Source organism: Lutra lutra, chromosome 5 (genome assembly GCF_902655055.1).
Source record: "Lutra lutra chromosome 5, mLutLut1.2, whole genome shotgun sequence".
Classification (NCBI taxonomy): domain Eukaryota; kingdom Metazoa; phylum Chordata; class Mammalia; order Carnivora; family Mustelidae; genus Lutra; species Lutra lutra.
The window spans coordinates 105,122,398-105,142,928 of record NC_062282.1 but is presented as its reverse complement, the minus strand read 5'-3'; the positions used below and the strand labels follow the sequence as shown (position 1 = coordinate 105,142,928).

At 35.3% G+C, this 20,531-nt stretch overlaps 1 protein-coding gene across 2 annotated transcripts in view; it reads left to right on the top strand.

Annotated features, from left to right (window-relative positions):
- Positions 1-20,531, top strand: part of AP3B1 (adaptor related protein complex 3 subunit beta 1) — a 348,039-nt gene that overhangs the window by 264,696 nt on the left and 62,812 nt on the right. For both annotated transcript variants that reach the window (XM_047731751.1, XM_047731750.1), the window contains one exon: positions 10,931-11,037. In XM_047731751.1, the coding sequence (XP_047587707.1) occupies positions 10,931-11,037 (107 nt within the window). The remainder of the gene's footprint in view (positions 1-10,930; positions 11,038-20,531) is intronic.

The following is a 20,531-nucleotide window of genomic DNA, read 5'->3' as shown; positions in this document are numbered from 1 at the left end:
GCATCCATTTATGATTAAAAATTCTTAACAGAGTGTGTATAGAAGGAATGTACCCCAACATCATAAAAGCTGTATCTGACAAACCTACTGCTAACATCATATGCAACTTTTGAGAAACTTAAAGCTTTTCCTCTAAGATTAGGAACAAGACAAGTATGCCTACTTTTGCCACTTTTTCATCATTGTACTGAAAGCCTCAGCAATGAGGCAAGAAAAAGAAATAGGAATCATCCAAATTTGAAAGGAAAAAGTGAAACTATTTGCAGGTGATAGGATACTATATATAGAAAACCTAAAGACTCAACCAAAAAAATTATTAGAACTAATGAGTTGAGTAAAATTACTGGATATGAATTTAACACAGAGAAATTCATTGCATTTCTCTACATTAACAGTGAGCTATCAGAATTTAAGAGAGCAGTCCCATTTGTAAGTGCATCAAAAATAATAAAATACTTAGGAATAAATTTTTTTTAAGATTTTATTTATTTATTTGACAGAGACAGAGAGAGGGCACAAGCAGGCAGAGGGAGAGAGAGAGAAGCAGGCTCCCCACTAAGCAAGGAGCCCGATGCAGGACTTGATCCCAGGACCCCAGAGTCATAACCTGAGCTGAAGGCAGCCCTTAACCAACTGAGCCACCCAGGCATCCCGGAATAAATTTAAGCCAGGAATTGAAAGACCTGTACTCTGAAAACTGTAAGACATTGGTGAAAGCAATTGAAGAAAACACAAATAAAAAAAAAGATATACCATGCTTATGGATTGGAGGAATTCATCTTGTTAAAATGTTCATACTACCGGGATGCCTGGGTGGCTCAGTTGGTTGGACAACTGCCTTCGGCTCGGGTCATGATCCTGGAGTCCCGGGATCGAGTCCCGCATCGGGCTCCCAGCTCCATGGGGAGTCTGCTTCTCTCTCTGACCTTCTCCTCGCTCATGCTCTCTCTCACTGTCTCTCTCTCAAATAAATAAATAAAATCTTTAAAAAAAAATGTTCATACTACCAAAAGTAATATATTGATTGAATAAATTCCCTGTCAAAATACCAATGACATTTTTTGCAGAACTAAGGCAAAGAATCCTGAACTTTGTATGAAACCACTAAATATTCCAAGTTGCCAAAGTAGTTTTAAAAAAGAACAAAGCTGGGGGCGCCTGGGTGGCTCAGTGGGTTAAGCCGCTGCCTTCGGCTCGGGTCATGATCTCAGGGTCCTGGGATCGAGTCCCACGTCGGGCTCTCTGCTCAGTGGGGAGCCTGCTTCCCTCTCTCTCTGCCTGCCTCTCTGCCTACTTGTGATCTCTCTCTGTCAAATAAATAAAATCTTAAAAAAAAAAAAAAGAACAAAGCTGATGTCCATCAACAAATGAATGGATAAAGAAGATGTGGTGTGTATACATATAATGGAATATTACTCGGCTAACAAAAAGAATGAAATTTTGCCATTTGCAATGATGCAGATGGAACTACAGGGTATTATGCTAAGCGAAATAAGTCAGTTAGAGAAAGACAAATACCATATGATTTCACTTTAATGTGAAATTTAAGAAACAAAACAAATGAACATGGGGAAGGGAAGGAAAAATAAAATAAGATAAAAACAGAGAGGGAGGTAAACCGTAAGAGACTCTTAACTCTAGAGAACAAACTGAGGGTTGCTGAAGGGGAGATGGGAGGGTGGGGTAATTGGATGATGGGCATTAAGGAGGGCACTTGATGTGATAAGCACTAGGTGTTATATGCAACTGATGAATCACTAAATTCTTTCCTTGAAATTAATAACCTATATATTAGGCAAACTTAATTTAAATTAAAAAAATTTTTTAAAGAAAAAAGAGAACAAAGCTGGAGGCACTGTACTCCCTGATTTCAAAGTATTCTGCAGAGCTATAATAATCAAAACAGTGTAATACTGGTACAAAAGCAGAGACGGATCAGTAGGATAAAATACAGAACCCAGAAATAAACCCATGCATATATGGCCAAGTAATCTAAGACAAAGGAGACATGAGTATACATGGGAAGGGCAGTCTCTTCAATAAATGGTGTGGGGAAAACTGGACAGCTACATGCTAAAGAATGAAACTGGACCACTATCGTATACCATATACGAAGTAAATTCAAAATGTATTTAAGACTTAAATGTAAGATCCAAACCATAAAACTCCTAGAAGAAAACATAGACAGTAAGCTCTTCACACCAGTCTTAGTATTTTTTTGGACCAGTCTCCTCAGCCAAGGGCAACAAAAGCTAAAGTAAACAAATGACATTATTATCAAAAAAGCTTTAGCACAGAAACCATCAGCCAAAGGAAAAGACATCCTACTGAGTGGAAGAAGATATTTACAAAACATGCATCCAATGAGGGCTTAATATCTAAAATATATGAAGAACTTACCTGACTTAGTGTTAAAAGAAACAGACAACCTGATTGGAGCACCTGGGTGGCTCATTCAGTTAAGCCTCCAGCTCTTGGTTTCAAAACACCTCAGGTCATGATCTCCTGGGTCATGAGATTGAGCTCTACCTCAGGCTCCATGCTCATCAAGGAGGCTGCTCGAAGATTCTTTCCCTTTGTCCCTCCCCCAACTCATGTGCACTCTCTCTCCCTCTCTCTAAAATAAATCTTAAATAAAAAGAAGAAGAAGAAGAGGAAGAAGAAACAACCTGATTAGAAAATGGGCAGAGGACTTATATAGACATTTTTCCAAAGAAGTTACACAGATGACCAACAGACACATGAAAAGGTGTTCATCATCACTTATTAAAAGCAAATCAAAACTGCAATGAGATATCACCTCACACCTGTCAGAATGGCTAAAATGAAAAACACAAGAAACAACAAAGTGTTGGTGAGGATGTGGAGAAAAACTAACCCACATGCACTCTTGGTAGAAATGCAAACTGGTATAGCCACTCTGGAAAATAGTATGGAGCTTCTTCAAAAAATTAAAAATAGAACTACCCTATGATTCAGCAATCCTGCTAGTAGGTATTTACCCAAATAATATAAAAACACTAATTCAGAGGGATACATGCACCCCTGCTTATAGTAGCATTATTTACAATAGCCAAATTATGGAAGCCACTCAAGTGTCCATTGATTGATGAACGGACAAAGAAGATGTGGTATATATACACGCACACACAGGAATATTATTGAGCCATAAATAAAAACAAAATTTTGCCATTTTCAATAACATGGCTGGAGCTGGAGAGTATAATGCTAAGTGAAATAAGTCATTCAGAGAAAGACAAATACCATATGATTTCACTCATATGTAGAATTTTTTTTTTAATTTTTTAGATTATTTATTTATTTATTTGACAGAGAGAGAGAGAGAGAAATCACAAGTAGGCAGAGAGAGAGAGGGGGTGGGGAAGCAGGCTCCCTGCTGAGCAGAGAGCCCGATGCGGGGCTCGATCCCAGGACCCTGAGATCCTGACCCGAGCCGAAGGCAGAGGCTTAACCCACTGAGCCACCCAGGCGCCCCTCATATGTAGAATTTTAAAAACAAATTAGCAAAGGGGAAAAAAAAAAGACAAACCAAGAAACAGACCCTCAACTAGAGAGAACAAACTGATGGTTATCAGAGGGGAGATGGCTGGGAGGATGGGTAAAATAAGGGTTGAGGATTAAGAGTGCACTTGTAGTGATGAGTGCTGGTGATTAAAATAAAAACTTTAAAAGAATTAATTGGTTTCAAGCAAAACAAACCAAAAAACCTACAATGAACTATTACCTGACACTTGTCAGATTAGCTCTTATTAAAAAGAAAAAATAACAAGTATTGGTGAAGAAGTAAGGCAAGGGAATCCTCATACACTGTTCATAGATATATATATATTGGTACAACTGTTACGGTAAACAGTATGAAAATTCTTCACAAACTTAAAAATAGAAATACCATATGATCTAGCAATCGTAGATTTGGGTATTTGTCTAAAAATATATGCATTCCTGTGTTCACGACAGACTTATTTGCATTAGCCAAGCTATGGAAGCAACCTAACTGTCCACTGATAGATAAATGGATATAGAAGAAGTGATGTGATATACATATGCACATACACACACAGGAATATTACTCAGCTATAGAAAATGAAATCTTGTCATTTTCAACAACATGGATGGACCTAGGGGATATTATGCTAAGTGAAATGAGTGAGAGAAGTACAAATACTATATAGTTTCACTTATATGTGGAATTTGAAAAGAAAATAAATGAACAAACACAAAAACAGACTGAGATACAGAAAACAAACTGTTGGTTACCAGAATAGGGAGGGTTTGGGGGGCAGGTAAAATAGGCAAAGGGGATTAAAAGGTACAAACTTCATTATAAATAAGTCATGGGAATGTAAGGGAAGGTACAGCATAGGGAACATAGTCAATAATAACAGTGTTATAAAAACTTTGCATGGTGACAGATAGTAATTAGAGTTATGGGATCATTCTGTAATGTATAAACATACCAAATTACTATGATATACACTTGAATAAAATAAAGTTCAAGTCAAATTTGCATCATTTTTTGCTATTGGCAGAGATTTGCAGGTTTACATCATTTTTTACCTATTGGCAATGATTTTAAAGCAACATCCAGTGTTGCTAAGGTTTGGAGAAACAGGCACCCTGCACATGTTTTTGATAGAAATAAAAATAGGTGCAGCTTTTAGAGTCATATTAGCAATATTTGTCAAAACTTAAGTTGCACACACCCTTTGATATAACAGTTCTTTTCTAGGAATTTATCCTACAGACAAAATAGGAAAATCCAGGGGCGCCTGGGTGGCTCAGTGGGTTGAGCCTCTGCTTTCAGCTCAGGTCATGATCTCAGGGTCATGGGATCAAGCCCCTCATCGGGCTCTCTGCTCAGCACGGAGCCAGCTTCCCCCTCTCTCTCTCCCTGCCTCTCTGCCTGCTTGTGATCTCTCTGTCAAATAAATAAATAAAATCTTTAAAAAAAAATAGAAAAATCTGATCCTACTCCTTTCTTTTTTTAGACCTTTTCATTTAATGTCTTAATTTTATAGTTAAAGTCCATATTTTTAGGTTTCTAAGGCCTTTGGGTCATCTGACTCCTCCCTACCTCTTATTCATTGTGCTCCTTTGCATTTCCAAAATATACCAGTCTCAATCCTTTGCATTTCCTGGCGGTGAAGGAAAAATTGAAACATGGAAAATGATGTAATTTTTATTATTTGATTCTCTTTTAAAGTATGCTTTTATATGTAGAAGAAAAGGTTTTCTTAAACACTAAGTTTTAAGAATTTAAGCATAAGATTTTTTTTTCAGATTCACTTCACTTTTATTGTGAACAAACGAAATTTCAGATCAGTACAGCTAAGCTTTAGAATTAATAGAGAAATTTTTCCAAAATTATTCTTAGGTCACAAATAACTACTATCCAACATAAAGGGGAAAAATCCTACACAGTCAAGGAAAAGGTATCCTGTGTATTGTTTCCATTTGCATGAGCTTATGCATTCTCAAATTTTGTCTGATTTTTTTATCCACCACTTATCAATGGATTTATTCAGTCTCTCAGAGAGAATCATACCAATTAATGATAGCATCCAGAACACATGGTTCATGGTGGACACAGGTTCATGATGAATACTGTTACTGTAAAAATACTCGGGATTTTTTTTACTTGTAATGAAATTTCATCCTAACTTAAATTTTAACTCAACATAGGGTATATTTCTGTTTGTTTTTAATACCTGAGAACTATTTAAAACATTTTTATTCTGCTTTTGTCAGAAATGACACTTGAGGCCTCCCTCTCTTTTTAACAAGTCAGTTCAGCAAATATTTGCAGATTGTCTGATAAGTGTAAGGGTACTTTGTTAGATACCCCTTTTTGTTGGCTGGAACCAATAAATTAGTCCTTTTATTCCAGGGACCAGTATCTATTCTAGGGCACAGATACCTGAACAGTAGAGGCACAAAGTGTGAATGAATGAGGAGGGAGACAAAAACCAATTAAAAAACTGTAAAGGCCTTGTGGAAGGACTGATCTGAGGTTAGTGATAAAGATAAATGGAGTGTACAGGAGAAAAGCTTTGTTGACAATAGTTCTTAAGATACTGACTTCATGGGCGCCTGGGTGGCTCAGTGGGTTAAGCCGCTGCCTTCGGCTCAGGTCATGATCTCAGGGTCCTGGGATCGAGTCCCACATCGGGCTCTCTGCTCAGCAGGAAGCCTGCTTCCCTCTCTCTCTCTGCCTGCCTCTCCGTCTACTTGTGATCTCTCTCTGTCAAATAAATAAATAAAATCTTTAAATAAAAAAAAAAAAGATACTGACTTCATTTCTGTTGCTTATTAACCTACAGTAGTTCTCCATTGTCCATGGTAAACAGTTTGTGGATCAAAAAGTAAAAGGTCACTCTCCAGTAGCTTGAGTTCTCAGTTGTGAGAATTAGATTAATTTTGAAAGAGGGTCAGAAACATTCCTTAAGTTTTATCTAAAAGGCACATCATAATCCATGGTTATCTATTCCCTATACGAAGAAAACTTCTAGTATTGAATTTATCTATGTCTTCATTCAGAAAACATTTATTGAATGCTTGCTCTGATACAAGTAATCTGCTACATGCTGGAGATTCTAAATGCAAACATTATCCCTACCCAGGGAATTCTGTTTCTTGAGAACCATTACAGTTTGAAAGTTCCTTGGGTATTTTATATTTCTGCAAACGAAGAGATCTTTTAGTACTCCATACCATGTGATCTTGGTAGGATGATCATAAAGCAACAATCATACTCCAGTGTTTTTTTGTAAGAAATATATAAAAAATATAAACCTATGTAATTATACTATTGGTACAACTAACTCTTCTTAAAATTTTTATCAGCCACCAGTAATCATGCTCCAGATAAGCGTTATGATCTGTGATATCATATTGATGAGTAAATTGTAGTAGAGGCATTGGAGTGGAGTGGCTAAGAGGACAATGGAGCTGGACTGTCTGAGTTTAAATCTCATACTGTTCTTGTTTTTTTAAGATTTTTTTTATTTGAGAAAGAGTACAGAGCGAGAAAGAGAGCATGGCGGTAGGAGGGTACAGAGGGAGAGGGAGAAGCAGACTTCCTCCTGAGCAAGGGACCCAACCCAGATCCCAGGACCCTGGATCATGACATAAGCCAAAGGCAGACACTTAACTGACTCAATCTCCCAGGTGGTCTTGTGAATCCCAGTCCTTCTAATTACGGAGCTGGGTAACCTTGGACAAGTTACTTAATCTCTTTGTGCTTTTGCTTTAATTTATAAAATAGGGATAATAGTAATACTTTTAGGAGTCATAAATGGATTAAATGAGTTGAAAAATGTAAAAGCACTTAAAACTCTGCTGGGCACATGATAAGCATTATATAAGGGTGTTATCTGTGATGGAGATGATGATAACAATGGTGCAGCAGCAAGGAATTACATTTAACTATTTAAATAACTTCATATTAAACCAGTATATATTAAAACTTTGATGTATCATTAAGTTTTGAGGCAAAAGTTTGATCAGAAGAATAATTGTATAATTATTTTATAATTAAATATATAGTTGACCCTTGAACAATGTTTGGGTTAAGGGGCACTTACAACCACCTGTCACTTTTGACTCCCCCAAAATTTAACTATTAATAGCCTACTGTTAACTGGAAGCCTTACTGATAGTGTAAACAGCCAATTACACATATTTTGTGTGTTATATGTATTATATAGCATATTCTTAAAATAAAAACAAATGTTATTAAGAAGATCATAAGGAAGAGAAAATACATTTTTAACATTATACTGTATTAAAAAAAATCTGTCCATAAGTGGACCTGCACAATTTAAACCTGTGTTGTTCAAGGGTCAATTGTACTTTAGTAAAGAAAAAAGTGTTTTTCAGAAAGTTTTAAAGATAAAAAGAAGAAAATGGATTTGTAATCCAAATATCTTGGGTTTACCATCTGGCATGCCAGTTCAGATCTTTTCATATGCAAATCCCCTCTGCCCCTAAATGTCATCATACTGGGATACTCTTTTATCATTTACTTCTCTATTAATCATACATATTCCTTGCCCTGCCATAGATGTTCTTTAACAGTTTCATTTTTTAATGACTTCATGGTTATCTTTTATATTGTTGTAATAAATTATATTTAACAGTTTTACTATTATTGGAAATTTAACTTGTTTTCATTTTTTGTCTTCATCGTTAGTGAAGCAATACACATCATTTAAGTATATTATTTCATTATCTCCACAACTGCTTCATTAAGATAAATCCCCAGGAATAGAATTGCTGGGGCAAAGACTTTGAAGAATTTAGTTGTCTAAGATTGCCTTTCCCAAAGCTTGTACCAGCTTACGCAGTATTAGTATGAGAGTACTGATTCCTGATACCCTTACTGATGCTGAATTTTGTATCTAAAAATTGCCTTTGCCAAGTCAATGGGTAGAAATGATACCTGGTTTTCATTTGTATGCCAGGTTATTATTATTTTTTTAACTAGTAGAATCATTTTTTTAATATATTAATTAAATACTTAAACATAGTCAACTAACCCAGAATCCATTTTTGGATAAATTTTCAGTGCAAGCTTCTATCTTGCCACATCTGGAAACAGATGTATAGTCATTTCTTTAGTACCTAAGCCTTCTTCTGAAATGATATTAAAAGTCTTTCTTTTTTTTTTTTTTTTTCTTAAGTCAAACTTTAGTGTGAATTTTCCTCTGGCTTTCGATGTCTTTTTCCTCTGTGTGTCTTTAGGCCAAGCCATAGTTGAAATCAGAGGCTTTCTTACTCAGTTTTTTTCCTTACATGGGTATCTAATATTTTGGATGGATGGACAAATATTTAGGACCTACAAAAAAGTGACTTTTGGAAAGGCAACATATTGATCCAAGATAAGAGAATCAGTTCCTGGTCCCACAGTGATTCTTCCATTCACTTGTTTTACGATCTTTCCAAGGCATAATCTCCCTGTGCCTCAGTTTACAGTGTCTTTAATATAAATGTTTTTTCTACCTCACCTTTTGTTTTTAGCCCTTTTCATGTCATGCCTGAATTATTGTATTCCTCCTCCTGCCAACCTGACTGCTCCTCCTTTGATTTTTGTCCCTTATACTGATAAGGAGCAGTACATACATTGTTCCTCTTTTTGGTGTTTTTAACAGCTCCCTTTGTAGTAGAGGATAAATACAACTTCCTCAGTTTTCCACGTTCCCACCTCTCAGCCTCTGTTCACAGTATTTTCTCACCTGCTAAGTCACCAGCTGCTTCTTTGCTCTTATTTAAAGTCTGCCCTTACTTTAAAACTGAGCTTCATTTCCTCCTATTGGTAAAGTCTTCCTTTACCACCCTATCCCCATTGATCCTTCCAACCCCACCCCCAAATCCCTGTGACACTTGGTAACTGTATGTTGGTTTTCAATGTAGGTCTGAGGAAGCCTGGGGATTTTTAGCAGTGTTTCAGGCACACTGAAGAAGCAAGGGAGAAAGCAAGGGCTCCATTCCCTCTTCCACCCAGTCTCCACTCTGCTTTTTCCATTATCTATGGTGAAATTTTATTTCAGACTTCTTTGAAAATTTTCTTTTTCAGGCAATATCATTTTTTTATTCCTAACTTTCTGAATTATTTTTTCTGCCTAACTACAGAGTATTGTGAGACTAAATGAGAAAAAGATAGTTTGAAAAGTCCTGTTAAATAAATATTACTTCCTTTATGGTCTTATTTTGAAGTGCGTTTGTTGAAAGATAAAACTCATTCCACATTTTAATTTTTTTCACTCAGCAGTCAAGCAGTTTCTAAGCACTAAAAATTAATACATTAGTAGACTAGTAGAAATAAAAAAATAAAAAGACACAGATTTGTATTAGAAGAGAGGTATGGTTGTAGAAGCATGTCCAAGTTTATCTGTAGAACAAAGAAGGCTATAAGAAGCGGTACCTTAATGTGTAGAAGTTACAAGGTAAACAAGGCAGAGAAGAACCTTCCAGGTAAAGAGAATAGAATATAAAAGGCTCAAGATATTGGGAACAAGATACTGGAAACTATTAATCGGTAGGGCCTGAAGATAGGAGTTGCCAATAAAATTAGAGATAGATCTGCTACCCAGTATGATACCAACTGGCCACACATAGCTCTTACATTTAAATTTAAGTTAATTAAACTGTGAAGTACAATTCTTTGGTCATACTAGCCATATTTCAAGAGTACATTAGGTTTATGTGCTAGTGGCTACTATTCTGCAGAGTGCCAAGCTAGAGCGTAGAGAACCTCGTGCACTTAGTTAAGGAATTGGACTTTTATCTTGTAGGTACTTGTGAGCCTCTGAAGAATCTTAAGCAGGGGAGGATGAGATCTGTACTTTTTCAAAGATTTTCAAACTTTCACCTACATGATCTCGTGTACATAGTGGTTTTAGAATAAAAAATTTCTATCTGGTACATAGCTTTTGCTGACAAAGTATAAGTAGAAGGGAGTGAGGTAGCCTGGACCCCTGTAATTATTATAGTGGAGAATAAAACAGAGAAGGGATATAAATATCCTTTTGAGACTTCTGATTCTGCTGGGGAACTCTTGAAAGCTGTTGTTCTTTATATTAGCTGGAAAGAAATGTTTCTTTACCTTTTTTTTTTATTTTAGTGAGGTTACTGGGTGATAATGTTAGTGATAATATTATATGATAAAATTTTCAAAAATTATTACTCGAAGTATTTGTACCCTTTATTTTGTTATAGGAGTTGCCAGTGAAAGCTAAGACTAATAACTGCCATGACTTGATAATAACTACATCAAGATGTTAAATAGAATTGTCATAGATTTATTAATCAAAGTAATTTAATTAGATTTACTAACAAAATAAAAATGTTGCTTTTAATAGTATGGATCAAATTTTCATGCACATTTGCTAATTTGGGCCTTTTCCTACAGTTAACCCGGTATCCACTCCAGTTGCATTTCCCACACCAGCTCTTTCTCCAAGCTTGATAGCTGATCTTGAAGGTTTAAACTTATCAACTTCTTCATCAGTCATCAGTGTAAGTAATTTTCAAAATATATTAGCTCAGTTTTCATGTGATTCCATTGCATCATTCTTATTAAAATGTAAATAATTGAAGTGGATTCTTAGTCTTGAACAGTTTCTCTTCTAAACAAGTTCAATTCAGATCTCATCTTTTAATTTTATAAATATTTTTTTAAAATTTGCTCTACCCAAACCATTATCCTCACAATTGACTTCTACTTATTATCCACATTTAAGTATCATGTACATTTTTCTCTGGCACTCTTACATATGTATAACATACAGCGTTCTTTGCCACAGTGGGTTCATTTATATACATAAATTCTGCCATAAACAATTGTTGTCTACATTAATAGACTTAAATTCCCACAGTCATGTATTTCTATTACACTGTTCTTATACCATAGGCTACTAAAAAACCTGTTTTCATTTTAAAATTCAAGGTTGTGTTTCTCTTTTCATTATCTTTATATGCTTATTTACATGCCTTCATATCTGTAAAAAAATTATTTAATGTTACTTACAGGGTATGGCTAGAAGTGAGGCCAGAGGCCAGCCTGTCTCAAAATAATGCCAAAACCATCAGCCTGTCGTAATATCTGAAACTGCAATAACTTTTTCTGTGTTAGCATATTATATCTACTAACCTTTCACTCTAAATCAGGCATGCTGCCTACAATGTAAAATCTGTTGATATGCTTGACCTCCTGTTAATTTGTTGTCAGAAACCTGACAAAGTAAGAGACAAAATAGTAAGTTCTGATGTGAACACAAGGTAGCTTGAATAGATCTGGTGTATCACTGGTTCCCCTGGCTTAGTGATCTGAGCTCCTGGGGGCCATCGAGCTGGTTCTGCCAGAAGTGGGAAAGAGAAGTACTAATTCTTAAACATTTTTACAAAAAATTTCCCCATCAAAGCAAATGTGATATTAGGACCATTTGGTTTAGAATGAACAAGTGAAAACTATTAAGCTGAGCATGCTGTTTTAAGTTGTAGAATACAGTTACCTCTGACTGCTTAGAAATGAGTAAGAATGATATCTAGGGTTTTAGTTTGCCATTCTTGTTGCTAAAAGAAAAGGTACACTGAAAGAGATGGAGGGAAGCAGTGGAAGAAGCAGTTGTCTTTATTATTTAAGTAATAAATATTTCTTGAGCATTTGAGTAGGCTGTAAAGAGAAAGTAGAAATCAAAAAATCTGTAGTGAAGCAATTAGTCCTTGAGGGAAAAGGAAGACCCTAAAAACTTGGGAGATAGTAAGGTAGTAGATAAATAACTCAGGCCTTGATATCAGATGATCAGGGTACAAATCTCTGCTTAGCTGCTTGTTAGCTATGTGTTTGGGCAGATTGGTATGTAACTTTTCTGCACCTCACTTTCCTGTGGAGATAGTCTCCTGTGGAGACCCTGTAGGATTGTTATGACACTAATGAGATAATAGATGTATAGCTCTTAGAACAGTGACTGGCACATTGTCATCACTCAATAAATAATAACTAATATTTTTTAAAGTTATATGGTAATGGATCCTTAGCAGACTCCCATACCTTAATAGCTATAAGAAGAATGCAGTTGAGATTAGAAAAGCTTACAGTAAATTTTCATTCATCACAAAGTAGTTGAAGAACTCACCCTTTAAACTAAGAAAAATATTTATTGGGATGGTCTCTTCAAAGGAGGAAAGGCACTCCATCCAAAGAGCATAGAAAAAAGGACTTCCAAATGGACAAAATGGGTAGAGGGGAATGGGAGATACAGACTACCAGTTATGGAATAAGTAAGTCATGAGAATAAAAGGCACAGACAGGATAAGGAATACAGTCAGTGATAATGTAATAGTGTTGCATGGTGACAGGTGATACCTACATTTGGGATGAGCATAGCATATAGTCAAGTTGAACCACTGTGTTGTATACCTGAAAGTATACTTGTGTGTCAACTATAATCAAAAAAATTAAGAAAAAAAGACTATCACGTTCAGCTGAGTGAAGCAAAATCTCGAACTTACTCCCAAAAGCTAACAAAGTGATCAAACAAATAGTAGTAATAAGAATGGCAACCAGAAATTCACCAGCAATAACAAGAGAGGATTAGAACTGAAAGACAAAGATAACAGCTTTGAAAAGTGGAGCCTATAGAAATAAATAGAATATTCTGATGCAAAATGGCATGGCTCCTAATCTCACCTCCAGTCCTCAAAATAGTACTTAAAATAAATTAATGAAGCAAACTGTAATTTTTTCATTATGTATATGAGTTTAGAAAGACGTGGACTAAAGACATCAGAAAAAATAGCAAGAAAAACCCTCAGAAATTACAATCCTCATGTAATGGTAGCGGATCTCAACAAATATAAGAGCCTTTTGGATTCTAAGATGAAATTCATAGATAAGAGTACATCCATAATTTTAAAATCAACATGTTTCCCTTATTTTGAATAGAAGGAAGAAAGAGAACTTAAAGTAATAGTTACACATTGCTGTATAAATGCTTGTCCATGACTACACTAGATATGTACTGAAGTAGTTAAATAGTGCTGGCACTGATACGAAGAACCACCATGAATGTGACGACTGTAAATGCAGACCAATATAGGTGTATTAGCAACTCAAATAGTGTGTGATGTGGTGTTGCCATCAGTAACATAATTTTCCAAAATGTTGAACAGTTTCTAGTAGTTACATTCCAAGTCCTAGCCTAGTTTATATGACTTCCTACTCTGTAGATGAATTTTATTTAAATTTATCTTCCTTGTGTATTTGGTAAAATAGGGGTTGATTTTATTTTTTTGAAATTACTAAAATATTTATAATGAAACCCAAAGAATAGTTCCTTTTTCACACTAAGTATATTTCACTATTTTTCATAGTGAAATGAAAAATTTTACTATTTGTTCTACCCTTTTAAATTACATATTCAGAACACAGAGATTTTTAAACTTAATTCCTAGTGAATATCATTATCATTGTAAGGAAAAGCTTGGTTTGTCAAACTGTTCGATAAAGAAGATGCATAAACACAGTCTTTGTTCCAGTCTTACTTGAGATTAATTGGCAGTTGGCCAACAGAAGGCTAAAAATGAAGAGACACTTCATTTCCTACAGTAGTATGTCTGTGAACAAATTGTAAATTTTTTAGCAAATTGTTAATTTTTCTACCAGATTATCGTTAGGCTAAGAGTTTCTCAGTTGTTACACATGAAGCCCCAGGAATTCAGCAGTCCTCAGAATGTTACAGCTTCTAGAGGGGATGAGAAAAAAGTGAGATGAGGGAAAAGACAATTTGCATATAAGAATAAATTGTTCACCTCTGGAATTAGAAATGTTGGAATGAAAATTGGTCTTTTCTGCTTTAAGTATTTTTTTGTATATTTGGGACACAAAATGTTAAAGTGAGTTCAGCAGTTCAAGTTACCTCTGAAGACTTTTGATTTTTTTTTTTTTTTTTGCTGATAAACATGAGCATGAAACCTTGTCTCATTCTTCGCACTTTTTATGTTTCTTTTCAAACTAGTTTTATAAGAAAATTTATTAATTTGCTTACTTAATATTTGAGCTTTCTATTTCTATGGAAAAATGACTTCTGAATTCAATCCCCCAAATCCTATGAAATCCATGACAGAAGTATAGTATCTGTGGTTCTTTAGCACCTAATCACAAGTCGGAAGGTTTCTATAAGGATATACTTTTCCAGAGTTCTGGTTTAAAATACCAAGAATTCATTTAGAAAGTCAGGGCAACATTTAGGGAATCCATTGAACTTGGAGCCTGAATACTTGATATCTGTCATTGGATGAGCTGGTTACTATCATCATGACTAGGGGCGAGTCATTGACTTGTATAAACTTTTATTTTTTTAACTTAAAAAATGGAGATAATACTTCCCCTAAACACTTAATTGTGTTTTCATGAAAAGTAAATAAAATAATGAGCCTGAAAATGTTTGAATTCTGTTCTGTGGCTATCTTGTGGAGTGAGAAGAGACAGATGAAGATGGAGTGCTAGGAAACATCGTGATTTAAAGGCAACAGAGAAAAAGGCCAAGAAGGTAAGTTAGCGAAGAAGGTGAATTGTGGAACACAGTATCAGGGAACGCACAGATTTGGAAGGGAAACAGACAAACATTTTATTAAAGTAAGTGTTATACTGGAGGCATAAATCTGCTTGGGTGCTACCAGTTGACCAAGATCTCTTAGAAAAGAATTTGTATATGTGACCTTGGAAATGAATCTGGGAGAATAGGAAGAGTTTGTCTAGGTGGCTGGAGTAGAATAAGAATGACGTGACGGACAGAGGAAATAGGGTATGCAGAGCCTTGAGATGTGAGCTGACTTGGAATATTAGAGAAACAGTAGTTCAGTGTGGCTAAAGTATAGCACAGATAGGTTGGAATAACCCAAGCCTGATAATTGGAAAAGTATGTTGGTGACATACTGACATGGGAAAATTGTGGTAATGACTCTTTACCTTACTGCTTTCCAACCTTTTCATGTTATGGTACATACAGAAAAGTGATGATACATGTAGTGTTCTCTGGGATAAACAGAGACTACTGAAGGAGGCAGGAGGTACCCAGCCTAGGAGCTCCAGCTACCACAAGCCCCACCTGGCCTTCCTGAGGGCTAATCGTGGGGCAGCAGCACAGCACACTTCTAACCTGTTTGTGGCACGTTAGTGAGGAAGCACTGACTTAGCTGCTGTAATATTAGTGATTTGATCTTCATGGATCACAGTCTCTAAGTGGAATTAACTCAGGAGGGTGCAGGAAGATTCATTTAAAAAGTGATCATTATAGAAAACAAGGCAGTAAATTGAGGGATGATAAGTAATTCCAAGAACAGTCCATGAAAGAGAAACCAGAGTTGCAATAAGAGAAGCCCTATTTGATACAATATGCTACTTAGAGTTAGCAGACTCCATGTTAGAGGCACAGTCTTGTCCACTGCTCAATCGACCCAAGACTGCTGAGGTCAACTGCAGGTTTAGGGTTTCCTGAAACTACCCTCAGGTTGATGATTCACTAGGACACCCACAGAACTCAGGAAAGCACTATACTTAAGATTACAATCTTACTGAGATTGAGACCTCAGCTGAGATCAAGAATCACACACTTGGGGAATCTGGGTGGCTCAGTGGATTAAGCCTCTGCCTTCCGCTTGGGTCATGATCCCAAGGTTCTGGGATCCAGCCCCACATTGGGCTCTCTGCTCAGCAGGGAGTCGGCTTCCCCCCCTCTCTCTGCCTGCCTCTCTGCCTACTTGTGATCTCTGTCTGTCAAATAGATAAGTAGAATCTTTAAAAAAAAAAAAAAAAAGATTACAATCTTATTGTAGCAATAGGTTACAAATTAGAACCAACCAAAGGAAGAAACAGATATGCTGAGTGGGTTTCAAATTCGCAGGTTACCCTACTGGCATCAACATATGGCAGTACGCACAGAGTATCCACTTAGCATACATTGTCTAGGGGCCCTCTGTGAATCACATCCTTGGCAACAGCCATCAGGTATGGTCCCCCCTAAGGGCTCACCATGCATATTTAAAGACACTCCTGTCACTTAGGAAATTCCAAGGGTTTAGAGATTCCTACCTCTCAAGAGCTAAGACAGAGTCCACATCTCTCTTTGAGAAGACCAAATTCCTTACTACACATATGCCAGTAAATGTTTCTTTCTTTGAACAAGTATTTGTTCAGGCCAGAATATAAGGCAGGTGCCGAAGATAACAGTAAACAAGTTGAGCTAGGTTTCTGCCCTCAGGGAGTTTATAGTTGAGAAAGGACATAATGAAAAATTTCCTCAAGAGTAATATATATTAATACCAGGTACTTTAATTGTATAACATAGTTTTGCCCATTTGGGAATTTCTGTAGATACAGGTTGTCATTTTTTTTTTTTTGTCATTATTTTTCTGAGTTTACATTGGCTATGCTCCATAGTCCATCCTATCTCCATCTGTGCTATTACAGCTAAAAATTTAGTGAGAGTTACTTTTGACATTTAACAGACTTTAAAATTTTGATATCTAAACTGCTTTTCCTCTTTGACAAGAAGTAGAAGGCTAATTTTCGCAGTCCATGCTGTTCACCATCTGCTTTCCTTAAATTGCCACTGTGAAACATCACTCCCTCACTTAATGTTGGAATAAAGCCTCATAATGCCCGGGTGAAGATAGTGGCAACAGTAGCATTAAACTAAGGTCTGTAGGTATCTTTATAGGTAGCCAGCCTGGGGTTTACTGTGACCAGCGAAAGAATGGCCTTAAGTTTGTCATTATGACCAAGAAACTATGTAACTGAAGTCCCCTCCTCCCCACCCAACCCTTCAAGGATTGTCAAGCTGAAGGGTAGGAAGAAGGAATCCCATATAATGCACTTTAATTAGGGCAGGCAGAGTGAGGCAAAGAAAAGGCTTTTTTTTTTTTTAAATACCTAAACCGAACTCAGCATCTGGAGTGTTTATCATTAGTTCCGTCAATATCTAAGGAATATTTAAAAAATGGCTAGCAACTAAGCTTGTCTTTGCTGTTGACAGAGATTGGCAACTAATGAAGCTATAACTTTCCATGATTAGGGATGAGGGCCTGACCCTGTTTTTGTTATAGGAACTTAGTTGGAAAATAGAAAAGAGTGACTATCAGACCTGCTTTTGGTGTGCAGGTTACAGTATCAGTTTTCAAACAATATGAAGAAAAAACAAACCATAATTCATGAAGCAGAATCTGGCTTGCCCAGTGTGAAATTTACTAAACAGAATTGGGAATTATTAGGATAATTGCATATTGTAATGATGACTGTTGTAATTGAAGTTGATTTCTGTTTTTCTTAAGTGGACTTTTATCTTAAATAGATTTCTCTCTCTCTCTCTAATTAATGCTCGGTTAAGGCATTTTAGTTTTGTTTACCAGTCAGCTTGTCTTGGTCTGCTGGGGCACCAGTTTTTTATTTGTCTGCAAGGACACAATGCTTTGAGGGAGTCCTTATTGATACCAGCATTTACTAAGTCGTGCTCCAGACATTTCATGAATACGTGGTCTCATTCCCAAAACAAATAATATATATATGATAAAGTTTGTTGTCTAATATGGTGGAAGAACTCTATTTTAAAGAACATTTATCTTTTACATTTTAAACACTTGTGGTGTTTTCAAGCCCCAGGCTAAGAGATGAGCCCAGCTAAGACCAAATTATGTTGAGTTTAGAGGAGGAGGAAATTATAAGTCAAATTAAAAATAATTTTGTCATTTTAAATTTGGGAAAAATCCTTTATTTGTTCTGATGAAACTGTCAGTAGCCATGGAACTGTGGTAAAAATAATGAAAAATCATTGGCCTGGGTCTGCTTAAATTGAAAACATTTTTAAATTAAAGTTTGACAGTATTTTGTGCTTCCATTGCCTAGCCATGTCCCATCTTATTCTTTCATTCAGTTCTCCTCTGGGTATGAGTTGCTTTAATTTTTAAATTAAACTTTAAAAGTGTGTCATACTACTTACTGCTTCATCTTTTTATCTCTGCACTACTTCAGAGGTCTCATAGTTAATACCAGACCATTATCATCTCTCCCTTTTCTACATTATTAAAAGGAACTGCTTTTTAAAAAGAGATTGTTACTAATTTTTAGTTGCAGGGTTTTTATTAGAAAATATTTTTTATTTGGCTTAAGTAAATATATGCCAATCTGTAAGTCCTGACTAGTGGATAATACTTTTATAATGCTTTGTCAGTAACATAATAAAATTATCTACAATTAAAAAGTCGATTATGTCAGATACTAATTAATGAACTAGTAATGATTGTGACCCAAAGAAAGCAGGTCACCCATCAAAATGTAGAAAATGCATATATAAATCTGTAAGAAATTGAGGGATTAAAGAGGTGATGGTAAAGAAAGCTTTGGGCCTTTCTTTTCCTCTTTCTACTTTGTGGTGAGTAGTTCCTTTCATTTGCTATCTGTTTACTCTTTCTAGAACTGAGGCAGTTCTCTGAGTATCTACTGACTTCTTTTCCAAGATGATGGGTGCTAGCTTCTGTGTATTGTAATTAAATGTACTATAATAGTAAACAGTAAATGAGGTTTTTAAAATATCAGTCATTTTAAAAATATTAAATCTTTTCTGGCAGTTTTATTTTACATATCCAGAAGTGATTGAACTTTGTGTTACTATCAACTGCTATGTTTCAAATTTTGTTGCTTGTGTTGAATTTGTGGTATTTGCAGCAAAATATACTTTTTTAAGCCTTACAATATCTTAGATTATTATGCGTCAGCCAATTGTGCATCAGTTATATTTAATCATACATTAATCAAGTTAACTTCTGTTACCTTTGTTCCCCTTTAAAAAGCTTGCCAAAAATTTTATAAACATAGGGTGGAGCATGATATAAAAATTTTATATTAATATTATTAAATCTTTGAATAACTAAACATGGAAAGTATTGTTGTGATGCTTAAATAAACTTTGTTTCTCTTCAGAGGAGAAGAAAATGAATTAAACTATAGAGCATATGCCCAACTAATGCTAAAAAATTAATTTATTACTAGAGAGAAGAGTGCATGGAGTAAAAATAGATAAAAGTACAGTATATGACCCTAATATCAAAGAAAAGTAAAAGCCACTTATCTTAGAATATATCAGACGCACTATTATTCAAATCATTCAGGAATGTAATTACAGATAGCTTTTATAGGCCTATTAATAAGGGTTATTTCTTTAAATTTACAGCTGTTCCACATTACTGAATATATAAGTATTTCCCCCAAATGTTGAATTAATACTGAAGATATATTTTACAATTCTGTATGCACACACACACACACATAAACAATATATCAGAAAGTTTTCCTTTAAAATTCATAATTTAGATTAAGAAAGATGCCAACCAAATGTATATCTTGTTTGAACCCTTATTCAAGCAAACCAGCTCTAAAAAGACATGTATGATAGTCAAGGATATATGAACACTATATTTTACATGATATTAAGGGGAATTATTTTTTAATATAATAACAATTATGAAGTTTCTTTTACGAGTCCTTATCTATTAGATAAACTAACCAAATTATTTCTGGATGAAATTAGATCATATCTGAAATTTGCTTTTAAATAATTCAGAAGTTGAGTAAAGGGTTGGATTGTAGTTTGGACAAATGTTGAAAAATTTTTAAACCTACTTATGAGTAATGAGCTTTTCATTATATTTTTCTTTTTCTCTACTTTTGTATATGTTTCAGAGTTTTCATAATAAAATGTTTCTTAAAATACATAATTTCAGAAACTCATTTATTACATATTTTCACTGAAGCTTTAACATCCATGCTCCATAGAATGTGTAACCTGGCAAAGTTATCTTGTAAATTTAAACTAGTATATCAAAACTTGACTTCAGTTCAAATTGTCATCTATGAGATTAGAAGACTGTAATAGATTGTCTTTTTAAGGTCCCTTCCAATGCTAAATATCTTGAAGTCTGTGGAAAATTAAATGGAGAGATGTCAATGACTTTAGTAA